This window comes from Rutidosis leptorrhynchoides, chromosome 7 (assembly GCF_046630445.1).
Source record: "Rutidosis leptorrhynchoides isolate AG116_Rl617_1_P2 chromosome 7, CSIRO_AGI_Rlap_v1, whole genome shotgun sequence".
Classification (NCBI taxonomy): domain Eukaryota; kingdom Viridiplantae; phylum Streptophyta; class Magnoliopsida; order Asterales; family Asteraceae; genus Rutidosis; species Rutidosis leptorrhynchoides.
In genome coordinates this window covers 334,705,131-334,719,188 of record NC_092339.1, presented here as the reverse complement: position 1 = coordinate 334,719,188, position 14,058 = coordinate 334,705,131, and the positions used below count along the sequence as shown (strand labels likewise).

At 34.5% G+C, this 14,058-nt stretch overlaps 2 protein-coding genes across 2 annotated transcripts; both read right to left on the bottom strand.

Annotated features, from left to right (window-relative positions):
* Positions 1-1,716: 1,716 nt before the first annotated feature.
* LOC139858855 (uncharacterized) lies at positions 1,717-4,221 on the bottom strand. The gene is made up of 4 exons (XM_071847690.1): positions 3,931-4,221; positions 3,223-3,319; positions 2,225-2,284; positions 1,717-2,044 (listed from the first exon to the last, which is right to left on the bottom strand). Exons 1-4 carry the CDS (start codon positions 4,179-4,181, stop codon positions 1,964-1,966), a joined length of 489 nt encoding a protein of 162 aa, XP_071703791.1. The 5' UTR covers positions 4,182-4,221; the 3' UTR covers positions 1,717-1,963.
* A 3,749-nt stretch (positions 4,222-7,970) lies between these two features.
* On the bottom strand, positions 7,971-11,297 carry LOC139857358 (protein TIC 55, chloroplastic-like). The gene is made up of 3 exons (XM_071846101.1): positions 10,918-11,297; positions 9,872-9,974; positions 7,971-9,234 (listed from the first exon to the last, which is right to left on the bottom strand). The coding sequence occupies exons 1-3, from the start codon at positions 11,289-11,291 to the stop codon at positions 8,113-8,115; spliced, it is 1,599 nt and encodes a 532-aa protein (XP_071702202.1). The 5' UTR covers positions 11,292-11,297; the 3' UTR covers positions 7,971-8,112.
* Positions 11,298-14,058: the final 2,761 nt, after the last annotated feature.

The window sequence follows — 14,058 nt, the reverse complement described above, 5'->3', positions numbered from 1 at the left end:
ACTTTTGATGTGAAAACAGTTTGTCTTTTAAAAACGAATGCAATGTTTGTAAAATGTATCATATAGAGGTCAAGTACCTCGCGATGAAATCAACTATTGTGAATCGTTTATAATGTATATGAACGGGTCCTTTCATGGTACCAGTCCGCCCATATTGCCGCGTCGCGGCCCTAAATTGTCGCGCCGCGACATTTGCCTTGGTCTGGTGCCTGTCTTACCATGCCTCCTGATCCTGATTCTGGTTAATTGTCGCGCCGCGACCAGCAGCTCCGCGCCGCGACCTTGGTCGTGGCCTGATCACTTCTCGCATACAAGAACTTTAACGTGCGGACATGTCTCAAATCCTTCATGCACCTATCGTACATACGCGATACACCTGTAAATCATATACGGGGAAAACGGGGTGTTACAAAATGCTAAGTGATGTATTTGACACTTACAATCGAGCATTATCCTAACCAATGTTACACTAATGCTAAAACAAGCACTCATACAACATTTGACATCGATATAAAACAACAACCAAACTCGTGTCTTCATACTCCACAAAACTAGAATTTCATCAAAAGATAATTCGCATAACAACATTTGATGGCGATGAACTTGTGGCCGTCAGAGATGGAGAACGCAAAAAAACCAAAGAAAAACAAGCAAAGTAGTCCATACGCCAAATTAACGTCTGAACACCCAATTCATCTTACACTATCAAATCGTCGACGACTAACACCAACGATAATTTTAAATCAACCAAGAACGCAAAAGACCATCAACGGCTACCCCCGCAAACCACAAGAACCTAAATTATAAAATTATCCAAAACCACATACAATCCCTCGAACTCAATACCACAATCACAACAACAAATCAAAACCATGCAAAGAACTTCTCCCCAACTGGGCCAAGCTGGGAATTGACCAATTACAATAGCATTGTCGAGACTAACCCACCAAATTAAACCACAAAAGAAGTTAAATAATAACGATTATAGTGGTAACGACCAGAATAAGACGACAACATCAAAACTTAGAAATGGCTGCGACAAGAGGTAACAATATCAAAATAGTGAAGAGACGATGATGAAGATGCGTTATCTACTAATTAGAATTACCATTAATTGCCCAAACCACAAACCCCACATTGCTAATACATAAGTAGTGGTCAAGGTTGTAAAAGTCGTGAGTCGAGAACGAGTCGGTCGGGAAGGATTCGGTTGGGTCCTTGGAGGGATGAGTAGGTCAAGTAAAGGACAATACCGGGAGGAGTCAAGCGATGATCAACGTGGACTTTTGATAATAAATTAAACATATATTTTACACAAAACTATATCAAATACAAAAATAAATATTTCAAACATAGTTATATGGCAGAAACTCTAATTTTATAAAATCTAATTTTTTACTTTGATATTTACCGACTCAGCTCGACTCAGACCCAACTTTGATCCGCTTTAACCTCTTTTAAGGCGTTCTTTGACGTCTAAAGACGAACTAGTCCCAAACCGGTGTGCCGGCCAACTTTTACAACAGTGGGTAGTGGTGTAAGATCATTTTATATTAATATACATGTGCACTTATGTTGAATAATTAAAGGTCTATTAGATATGCACAAAATCATAGACTTCTACAGACCATGATAAATCTCTAAACTCATGACCCTGGCTCTATCAGAGTAACAAGTTCATATTCACACATGCTCCAATCAAAATTATTAGGGCCTAACCAATCCTGATCACACATTATTTCAACTAGCATTACACATTTCAATTTCAGCAACTCAAATAGTTGAACATACAGAATAAGGCAAACATTGGTGCCAAAATATCAACAGTTTACACCTAGGATTACTTCCAATTTGGCTACAAGAACGGGATTAATATTTTTCCTAGAAACATTGTGATCAAAATAGAAGCTTTGTTGCAACTTCAGCTAGTCATTAACGGTACATAAATAGGTGATCCGGTAAATCATTTGACCTGGTCAATAATATCAGATATGACAGCATCCATGTCCAACGCCTTCATTGGTCCAAATGGTCGTTTCATATCCTGCATATAACAAGGTTTTATCAAGTTTCTTGCTCATGCAAATTATGGTAAGGAATGATAATGTTGACACCATATCTTGTAGCTATTAAAATTTGCAACGTTTTGTTTTCTTATAAGTTAGGTATATTATATATTATATTATAAAATGTCTGTAAAATTAAAATATAATAAAAAGATTACCAGAAGACTGATGAACTTCTTGCCACCTACTTCTCGTACTTCAAAGCATCCCCTTCTCGGCTGCAGTTAAGAAAAAATCAATATTTATAAAACGGCGCAATTAATTTCATAGCCATTGTTGTAGAACTCGGAATTACTCGTCGAGTACTTGGTCAAAAGTTGGTCAAACTCGGCCAAAACTATGTATTACACGGAAAATCAGTCCGAACTCGGGATTACTAGAAAAACGGTAAAAGCACGGTCAGAATAGATCAAAGTCAAACTTGGTCAACATCCGAGTACTACCCACATACTTCCCGAGTTTTCCGAGTACTCCCTAAAAAGCCCCGAATAAGTACTCCCCGACACAGGCGAAACTACTAAGGGGTAGGGGGTGGCACCCGCCCCCCAGTGGATTTGTAATTTTTAATGCAAAAAATTCGGATTTTTTCATTTTACCCCCAGTGGAAATTTTTAGTTTTTTGCTCAAAAGTCTACATATTTTGCTCTCAAAGCCTTTATATTTTGCACAAGAGTACGTATTTTGCTCAAAAGCCTTTATATTTTGCCCAAAAGACTCAGAATTTTGCCCAAACGCCTCCGTATTTGTCAAAAATTATTTTGCCCCCGGTGAAAAAAATCCTGGTTCCGCCACAGCAGTCCCCGAGTAGCGATTTCTGCAACCTTGCTCATAGCGAGTATGAAAGATGGGAAATTGGATAAAAATTGTCATGTCATGAATTAATAGGAAAAAGAATGTACTTAGGTAGCTCTTTCAGAAGAAAAATCAACTTAAGTGAGGACTGAAGAGAAATAAACACGGATACGAAACCACCAAAACAAAGAACCTTATAAATTGTCAGTATGAATAACAATGTGTATGTTAAAAAAGCTAATAGATTGAATAGGCAACACAATGTACCAACCGAAGGCATAATAGAATCAATCGATGTGAGTAATTGGAAAATAAAATTAAAAAAGAATTAGTTGAAAATTAGATTATGCGTCGAATGGAATACCTTTTCCGGGTTAACGAGCACAGTAATGTCAGATACAGCATTCTCCAAACCATCCTTCACCTTCACAGCCCTTATCTTGAATTGTGTGCACTGTTTGCTGAGATACAAAAGTGTTAGTTTTTACCTATTTACCTATAAATCTATAATGCTATTTCAACTGCTAGTTCATTGACAACTTATACATAAATGTTTTCTTCATTTAAAGGTGACATGGTTATTATATTCTCCAACTACCATAGTTGAACACTCTGGAACCAAACACTACAAGTGTTCTTATATAAAAAAAGGGCTCTAATTTTTCAAAAAGATTTATATTAAAAATGAGTTTTCGGAAGTGTAATTTTATACTCATAAAACAAAGAAGTAGTCTTTAATTTAACAAAAAAAAAAATAAATAAATAAATAAAGAAACTTCACATCTGAACACATTTTACATTTTTCAATTATTCAGACAATCTTTTCCCTAAAAAGTCATACACTTTTCTACAAAATTAACACACTACAAGTGTTCTTATTCATTAAAATTTTCTAATTTAACAAAACTCACTCTATATACATAAGGCAAAATAAACCTAACAGTCAAATATTCACTCACCTACCTAAAAATGCAAACCGGAAACATAATTTAAACCAGCATACAATAATAAGTTACAAAAAAATAGGGGGAAATGGAAAAAAAAAACAAAAATAAATAAATAAATAATATACCAGTGTTCAATAACAATCGTCTTAGACCCATTTCCACCCTTATCCGCCACCGCAACCACCGGTGCTTCGGTGGATTTAGGTTTTGGTTCAGGTTTCTGTTTAGGAGTAAGTTTAGCCTTCTTGGCTTTTGGAACCGGCTCGGTAACCGGCTTGGTAGTGGTAGTGGCTTGGCGCGTGGAGCTGCGAGTGACTCTTGTTGTAGTTTGAGTCGAATCGACTTTAGCGTCAGTTTTACGCTTGGACGGCGCCATTGATTGATGATGATGATGATGTTAATTAGGGTTTCAAAAGAGATGGATTAAAAAGTGGGGTAGCTGTGTTCTAAGGTGGAATGTATGTGTTTGTTTTGGGAATAAAAAAATTAAAAATGTATGTGTAAATGTGTAACTCCCCATTCCGTTGATTTTTTTAATTTAATTATTTTCCCGCGCTTTGTTGATTATTTATCAGTATTTTATTTTGATTTGATAATCTCTAGAGTTACGCCTGTGATGGTGTTTAGTTTAGCTGTTTTGCCCGGCAATGGAGTAATCGTTTCATTATAAGATGTGAGATGATTACATTTTAATAATTCAGTATTTTATTTTTATTTTAAGTAGTTCACTTTCATAAATAAATAAATAATCTTTATGTTCTTAACTTTTACACATAAGACAAAAAAAAAATAGTTAAAAAGTAAATGGTAAACTGTGCATTTTTTGTCTCTATCCCAAATCTCTATTGCGTGTTTGCAAAAGATCAACGAATGTTCCACCGTTTTCAAATAATCATCACAAAGCGGACATTGAACACTATGCATATCAATACCTCGTTTATCAAGCTCGGTTCTAACCAATATACGTTTTTTGTACTCTCCATATGAAGATATCAATCCTTTTCGGCACCAATTTGTTGCAGAGTGTTTCCTGCTGCGAACAATATGGACCTAGTAGTTGCTCATCGATTATTGCTGCTAGTTTTTTGACAGTATACAAACGGTTACAAGTTAGATTCCATTGCCACGTGTCTCGATTGCTATAGTTGTACGTGAATGACGATAGCAAAGTAATCAGATTCTCCAATTCGTCTGTTGTGCGGCCTGAAGGTTCGTGTGGCCAATTCCATGTGATAGTTGTACCATTATCATCCTTTAGAACTCGTTCCTAGCTGACAGACGCTTGCTTGTTGTTTTCCAGCCTGTAAATCCGCGGATACAAATTGCATAAAATATGAGAACCAATCGATTGCTCGTTTCAAAAAGAAGTAGATCCTCCATTACCAATTAATTTAGTGAAGGAGTTCTTGAGCGGAACATGAGAGTCCTCCAATGAAGTAGCTGCTACAATAATTTTGTACCATATAACCGATGCTGAAGAGTGATGAAAATATACTCGAGCCACCGCACAAACCATAGACACTACGTATATGTTTTACCCAAAGTGAGTCGGTTTCGGTGTTAAACCTCCACCACCACTTACCCAACAAAGCAAGGTTTTTGTCTTTAAGAGTCCCAATATTTAATCCCTCATTCCCGTAATTATTAACCACGTTTTTCCATTTGATCCACGAGAATTTTTGCCCCGAACCCGACCCGCCCCCCAAAAAAAACTCTTCTTTTACTCTCAAGAATTTTTAACACAATAGACGGAGCACGAAGAACGAAAAATAATACAACAAAGGATCAACTACATAAACCTCATACTAATAAAATCATTTACAAATCAATATGAATAGACTTGACATGCTTCTTTACATTATTTAAACTAATTACAATTATTTTAATTAATAAATCCCGTCGCGGGTTATAAACTAATTCTAGTGAAAACATTGTAATTATTTGATTTTTGAGATAATAAATCTTAACAGATTCCAAATAATGGTACTGTAACAATGAAATACATGTCTACTGAGGCCCAATCCATTTGTATGGGCCTTAATAAAATCGTTAGGGTTATATTAGAAAAGGGGCTTATATATAAACCCTACAAGTTCCTAATATCGTCTCCTGAATTAGGGTTTCAGCTGCAACACTCGCTTGTTTCTGCCGTTTTCGCTCTCCAAAATGGTAATCTCTCATTCTAATTGAACCATTGATTATTGTTTTATGCTTTCTCAGCTATTGCTATGATTTTTCTGATTGTTGTTTAGATCATTTCATATGAATTGCTGATTAAATCGATTGTGGCTTTTGTAATTAATGAACATAACAGGTTGAAATTGCTCTCATTTCGTTATAAATTAAGTAAATTTATTGTAATCAGCTGAAAGGAATTTAATTCGCATTCTAACTCAAAAAGATGTGTCCGATTACATTGGATTTAGGGTTAAATACTCTTGTTCTTTATAAAGTTTGTATTTTGAGTAAATTTTATGAATTAATAGCAAATGCTACTGTTTTACTGGTGTAATTAGTGTTGTATTGATATGTTATACCTCTTAAAATTGTTACGGAGTATGTTATTTTGTATGATGTGGTAACTTAAGGTAAAATACTCTGTTCTTTATGAAGTTTGTATTTTGAGTACATTTTATGAATTAATAGCAAATGCTACTATTTTTTCTGGTGTTATCAGAGTTGTTTTGCTATGTTATACTTCTTTAAAATTTTATGTTATTTTGTATGATGTGGTGACATTACTGTTTTAATGTCTTTTTAGGGTCAAATAGTTCTTTATAAAGTTTTTATTTACAGTAAATTTTATGAACTAATAGCAAATCCCTGCTATTTTACTGGTGTAATCAGGGTTGTATTGGTTTGTGCTATTTTGGAGTATGATGTAACATTAGTATTTTATATGTCTATATTTGTGTCGATACAAAATCATACTAAATGTTAACCTTTGTTTACCAGTTAACTATGTTGATCGCATTAAGGTGTGCCTCTACATGTTAATAAGCTATTTTTTTTTATCTCTTTAGATGTTAACTTTTGGGCTTGTTTTGTAATTCACGATATATTTCAATTTAGTTATAAGAAGATTGTTATGATGTGTTTAGCTGTACCTTTACAATTTTATTTGTGTACTCACTGTGTTAATTGTTTGATCAGCCTAAGCAAATTCACGAGATTAAGGATTTTCTTCTTACTGCAAGAAGGAAGGATGCTCGTTCGGTGAAAATCAAGAGAAGCAAGGATGTTGTTAAGTTTAAGGTTAGGTGCTCAAAGTACCTCTACACCCTATGTGTCTTTGATGCCGAGAAAGCTAATAAGCTGAAGCAGTCACTTCCTCCAGGTCTGTATACTTTTGTTTTGTAATTTGAAAGAACAAGACTTAATAGATTTGTGTATTTTACATATTGTATTGATTAATGTGCACTTGGTTCTTACTGATTGTATGTATGATGCAGGTTTGAGCGTACAAGATCTTTAGATGCGATCTCTATGTGGTTAGTTGGACCCGTGTTATTTCAAGGCCTGAGTTTTGTTTATTTCAAAGATTTTGTTTGGAATTAAATTTATGAATCCTGTTCTATCACTAGATAAGGCTTTGTATGCACTTGTTAACATTTTGGTAATGAGACTTTTTCATTCCATGTCTGTTGGTTCCGATTTATGGAAAAGTAGCACCCTATTTGTTTACTACAAAGTTCGACATCTGCATTGTTTTGTGAGTTTGTTTGTCTGGTCTAAATATTTACAATTTAAATTAATGAGCAAAATTGATTCAATGCTGGTTCTTGGTTTTTTCACATAAGCAGTTGAGATCATTCACACAATACAGATATAACCAGTTATATGATCATTTGCACGTTACATGTATTAGCAGATATGATCCTTGTACAGATATAAGCTGTTATATGATCATTTGCACGTTACAATAAGCAGTTATGTGATCATTTGCACAATACAAAATTACAGATATAAGCAGTTATGTGACCATCTGGCATCTGCAGCCTGCCCTGTACAATACAAATATAAGCAGTTATATGATCATATCTCACTGGATGATGGCTTAAGATGCTTATTAATATAAGCTAGTCTTCTTTACATGTTATAGTTAGTTAACAAATTGAAAATACAAAAATATGTGCATTTAAACATATCTAACAACTTGTTATAGTTTATATGTGCCAATTGAATTACCAACATAACTAAAATTTCAACAAATTTGTAAAACAGTAAAGGCAACAGTTCAAATCAACACAGTGAACGTTTGAATAGTGATTTTCGCCGCCACAATATTTGAACATAGATTCATCTTTCTATAACCTCCTATGATTTCTTATGAAATTTGTGGTGTTCATCGCCACAACCGTCGAACACAGGTAGGCCCCACCTGCGCACACTGCCATAGCCAACAAAAACATAGCCTTCCACTGACGTCCGTTTAACAAAATTGCAAACGTCATCGATATAGCTGCAATCACAGTCAAACCATTCTTCCATCTCCCATAACCTTTCACAACTTTTCTACATTCTTTACAATGAACCACGTGCCTAAAATACCTATTCGCTAAATTCGGTGCATATTTTGTACCGATTCCACCTTTTGCAGGCGAAGAAGCGGCAATATTAGCCACAAAACCAGCCGGAGCGTGTTCCACGACTGCAGGCTCTTTTGGCATTGAAATTGTACTATGCCCAAAATGATAAGGCATCCCGTGCCCCGCTTTATCCATCCATTTTCTATACTCGGCTACCCATGTATCAGACGATCGTAAGTTTATATACAGCTCCTTCGTGGGTACTTTTTCTTTTATCAAAATCTCGTTTTGAGATGATAAAAATCCCTTATCTTGTTCAAACACTTTTGCAGCGTTTTGATGGAAATACCATTCGGGAAATAAGTTCGCTAGTGGCGGTCGTTTTTTTGTGCTTCCAAATCGAACGATCAGCATTGACTTTCCTTGACCTGTCGGTCTACATAAGAAAATGCCCGAGAAGTAATTGATCACCCCGTCTTTATCAACAATTTCACGGTTGTTTTGAAGATTACACGGTGCTTCAAATCTTAAAAAGCTCGGTGTGGTATTTTCGGCTTCCCGGCCCCACCAGCCAGCGAACCCTCGATCGGTTCTTTCTGTGACGTTAAAATGGAGTGGTTGAGCATCTTCCCTTTTGGCACTCATATCTGTTCGATTGTGTGAAATTGGGACGTGAGCAGGATCCATTAGGTTTTCAAGAAGAATGGAATGATCATAAGGAAGCTCATGAATCATGGCAAAATCTCTAAAACCGGGTCGATCTAAGTTTTCAAACCATGGGATTTTGCTAGGATTTGATGGTGTTTTATGTGACATCCATATCCATACAACATCTTGAGACTCCTTAACCTCGTACGTCTTGGTGCAGGCTGATCGGGGTATTTTTGCGTCTGCAGGAAGCTGTCAATCAAAGACATAAAGATAAAAGTTTATTATGTCAAAAAGGTGTACGTTTTGCATGGACACCACGAAAGATATAAATTTATTGAATAACCCTTTATCAACAAAGTTGAAGAGGGCAAGAGGTACACATTCATGAACTAACCAATTTATTGAACTAGTGAAAAACAAAAAGAATCTAGAGTAATGAGATTTTCCCTGTTCAAGTTACCGGGAAGGCGAATATTTTTAACTATGATGTACGCAGTCTATCCGAAAAAGTTCATGACCATTTCCCAAACCTTTCCTAGCTACCCCAAAGTTTGAACCTACGACCTACCGCATGAGTTCAAGGCCCCAACAGGGACGATTCTACATATAAGGAGGTGGGTCGACCCCAAAAGTTTGATTATTATATTTTAATAAAATATTATTCAAATTGTATAAAACACCGCTAAATTTAAATGGATCCACATGTTTAAAATTAATGGTATTTTGGAAGTAAATAGTAATTCTTTCGAAAAAAATCAAAGCACTACTAAAAATATGAAGGACCCCTTTATATATTTGTCCTAGAATTGCCACTTTGCCCAACCACATTTGATAAATGGTGATGACTGATGAAAGTCAAAGGTTAGTTACGAATTAGAACACGAACCTGAGGAATCTTGACGCATTTGCCGGCACCTTCAAACTGCCAACCATGGTACAAACATTCTAGTCTTCCATCAACCAACTGGCCCTCAGAAAGCTTTGCTAGTCTGAATCAGTAGTATTCGTTATTGAACAATAAAATGCTTGCAAAATCATATAGTTAGCATGCAAATTCTAAGATAATGATTTAAAGTGATTTTGAAATTATGGATACTCGAGATTGTAAATAGAATCTTGAATACCAAAGGGCCACTGACCTAGCGATATTGTGCTACCCTTTCAACGATGAGGTTGAGGGTTCACATCCTTAGATAGACAAAAGTTTCTATGTTCAGTGGTGAGGGTAGTGTGAGTATCTGTCTTTCCAACAAAAAATAAAAAACAAAAAAAAAATCTTGAATAGAACAACACATAAATACAACCGAAGCTTGACTTGAGTGGTATGAGGGTGGAATCCAACTTGGGGTACTGCCAATCCAGGTTCGATTCTCACTCCAACTTGAGGTGCTGCCAACCCAGGTTCGATTCTCACTCCAAACACCCCGAAATGAATTTTCCACGAATATATACATATTCACTTCACCAATAAAAGACACCTCGATACCATTAGGTCAATGACCATTTTGTAAAGTTTGGACCTTTTAACTCTTATCAACTCCATATCGAGAAGAGCAATTCGGTGCAAACTGTCTTAGCAAGATGTACATTTCGAAAGTAATTATGTCAAATAATATTCTAAAATTCGATAATTAATCATAGTAATGCTTAATGTGAAGTTGTCATACTACCATTTGCAATTGTTCTAGTCTATGGCAAGTTTAAAATGAGTAACAGATGGATTATAACATTATTTATATTTATATTCAAATCAAATCAATTTACTTGAGATAAAAGGGTCGAAAACGATGATAACTACGTTCCCCTTTTTCTCCTGAAAAGATACAACCCTATCCGTTTTAGACATGGGGTGTTCGAAAATCATATGATCAGCTATAGACAAGTTAGATCATGAAATAAAAAAATGAAGTTTAATTGAATAAACAAAATTACCTATGAGGGCATCTATCTTGGTAACAATGAAGGTCCCCTTTACCATCACGAAACAGGACTACTTGTTTATCAAAAACTGTTAAACCTAAAGGTGCATCTTCAGGTATTTGTTTAGCTAGATAAAGTGGGTACCATTCTTCTGTCCAATCATAATCCACCACCTCAACTCTCCCTTTCTCTTCACCAACAAAGACATCATCTTTACTGATCTCAGGTGAGGCCACTGCAGTACACTTTGGGGCCCAGTAATTTGTATGCGGGTTTTTAAAAAGTTTTGAAATTTGTGTTTGTGAAAAGGTTATTGAAGGTGTTTTGTAGTTGTGGAGAGATGAAACTCTATTGAAGAGAAATGGGTAATGGAGTAAGAGAGACATGTTGAGTTGAAGACCTGAAGCACCAATTATGGCCACATACCATTTTAAGCTTAAACATTTTATTTATTTATTTATTTATTTATTTTTTTGTTTTTTTGTTTTTTTTTTTTTGAAAAAGAATTAATAATATATATATATATATATATATATATATATATATATATATATATATATATATATATATATATATATATATATATATATATAACGTATCTAAAGATCAACAATTACAAACAATACATCAGAAAATAAGAAACATTTCGTGTTTAAAACGTTGTGATAATGATAATAAAATGATTACTTATTTTACTAAATGATAATAAAACGATAGTGTTTTGTTTTTATCTTCTTAGCTATAGCTATAGCTATGAAGGTTATGTTTGTTATATTCTGAGTTTGGGCTTTTTACTAATGGGCTCGCCCATATTTCCACTTTACCATAGTTGAATTGGGCTTTCTTCAAGTGGGTTGCTCATACCCAGATCAACTATATGTTTATCTTCGAGATGATAACAATAACAAACAGTGTTAAATCCAAAACTTTAAGCAACACACTAGCGCGATTGTATCATTATCATCATTTTTTTTAACATCATAATTTATTGAACACGGCTATGAATACAACGTATTTACAAGGGATTTACAAACTTTCCTCTATTACAATACCAATTATAAGACGAAAGGCGGATGTTGTCAAACATCGAACTCTTCTTCACGATCGAATCTCCATGTAAAATAGCATTCCTTAACTTCCATAGATACCAAAGTAATACAGCGATAATGACATACATGCGTTGTTTTGCATCTGAATATGAGTGCCATCCGTAGTACCACGAACACCACTCGGACCAAGAAGTACAAACTGACATATTAACATTAGTCAAGATTCGTACCTTTCTCCAAAAATTAGATGCGACATCACACTCGAACAATATATGATCCATAGATTCCACTTGCCAATCACACAAAATACACCCAATGTCTTGAATATCCACACCTCTACTCGAGAGATTAACTCTTGAGGGCAACTGATGTGCAGCGGGGTAGTATATAAAATAGTTATTATTTTACTAGAAAATACTATTAAATACGATACAATTTTACACAAGATATTTATTTATTTATAGAATGGATATACTTAAACCTTGCTACAACACTTATAGGCAGTGTACCTAATCGTACAGTAGTGTAGTTTTTAGTAAGTCCGGTTCGTTCCACAGGGAGATCTTTAAGCAAAGCTCAACGCTATATTAGTTTACTTTTATAAAAATACAAATATATATATAAGTAATATTATTATTATAAAGAGGGGTTTTTTACCGTTTAATGACCGGTTTGTCGATTTTAAAACTTTAGTCGCAGTTAAAACCTAATGTAAAATATAAAATAAATACAAGACTTTAAATTAAAGCGTAAAGTAAATAACGATAATGAAATTGCGAATAATAAAAATGCGATAAAAATTAAATTGCGATAATTAAAAAGTACGATAATTAAAAGTGCGATAAAATGAAATAACAATAAATAAAAGTGCGATAATTAGAAGTGCAATTAAATATAAAATAAAGGAAATAAAATATGATATAAAAGAATTATGCTTATTTAAACTTCCGTAATCATGATGTTTGACGTGTTGGTTTTAGTTTTATGCCCATGGGTTAATTGTCCTTTGTCCTGGATTATTCAATATGTCCGTCTGGTTTTTGTCCATAACAGTCCATCAGTCATAAATATAAATTGCAAGTGTCCTTGTCAAATTATTATTATACCCGAAGATAAATATTCCAACTAATTGGGGATTCGAATTGTAACAAGGTTTTAATACTTTGTTTAATGAATACACCAGGTTATCGACTGCGTGTAAACCAAGGTTTTACTACTTTGTTAACAATTACACCAATTACCCTTGAATGTAATTTCACCCCTGTTTTAATTATTCTAGTGGCTATTAATCCATTCCCGTGTCCGGTTAAATGAACGATTATTCGTACATATAAATACCCTGCCCATCGTGTCCGATCGAGTGTATATGGTAATTTATAGGGACGCCCAATTGTAAATCTTTATATTAACATTAACAAACTTTCATTTAGTTAAACAAATATAAAGCCCATTAATAACCCATAGTCTAGTTTCCACAAGTGTCGTTCTTTTGTCCAAACCCCAATTATGGTACAAAGCCCAATTACCCAATTTTAGTAATTAGCCCAACATCATGATTACTTTGTTTTAAACAAGCATAATAATAACTTAGCTACGAGACATTAATATAAAAAGGTTGAACATAACTTACAATGATTAAAAATAGCGTAGCGTTACACGGACAGAATTTCGACTTACACCCTTACAACATTCGCTAACATACCCTTATTATTAGAATTATAATTAAAATTAAAATATAAATTATAAATATAAATATATTTACGTTGAAGAGGAAGAGAAAAAGGATGATAAATTCGATCAGAATTCGGTTGGCTTTATAGCCAGAAGTGAAATTTGGGGCTCCGCGACTCGCGGCAAAAAGCCCTTCAAACTCCGCGAGTCGCGGAGAGGTATTTTCAATTCACACCCTTGGAGTTTCTGGCTGCCGACAGTTTTTAATATATATATATAATATATATATAATTAATATAATTAATTATATATTATATTATATTTATATACATAGTTAACTTGTAATTTTTAGTCCGTTGCGTCGAGCGTTAAGAGTTGACTCTAGTCCCGGTTCCGGATTTTCGAACGTCCTCGCGTACAATTTAATATCTTG

What these genes read in the sequence shown, in the direction of transcription:
- LOC139858855 (XM_071847690.1), bottom strand. Translation starts at nt 4,181, where the DNA reads ATGGCGCCGTCCAAGCGTAAAACTGACGCTAAAGTCGATTCGACTCAA. An exon ending in TGCTCGTTAACCCGGAAAAG is followed by an intron (nt 2,285 to 3,222) that starts GTATTCCATTCG and finishes TCTTAACTGCAG; the next exon opens with CCGAGAAGGGGATGCTTTGA. An exon ending in AGAAGTTCATCAGTCTTCTG is followed by an intron (nt 2,045 to 2,224) that starts GTAATCTTTTTA and finishes TGTTATATGCAG; the next exon opens with GATATGAAACGACCATTTGG.
- LOC139857358 (XM_071846101.1), bottom strand. Translation starts at nt 11,291, where the DNA reads ATGTCTCTCTTACTCCATTACCCATTTCTCTTCAATAGAGTTTCATCT. An exon ending in CAAGATAGATGCCCTCATAG is followed by an intron (nt 9,975 to 10,917) that starts GTAATTTTGTTT and finishes CTACTGATTCAG; the next exon opens with ACTAGCAAAGCTTTCTGAGG. An exon ending in AATGCGTCAAGATTCCTCAG is followed by an intron (nt 9,235 to 9,871) that starts GTTCGTGTTCTA and finishes TTTGATTGACAG; the next exon opens with CTTCCTGCAGACGCAAAAAT.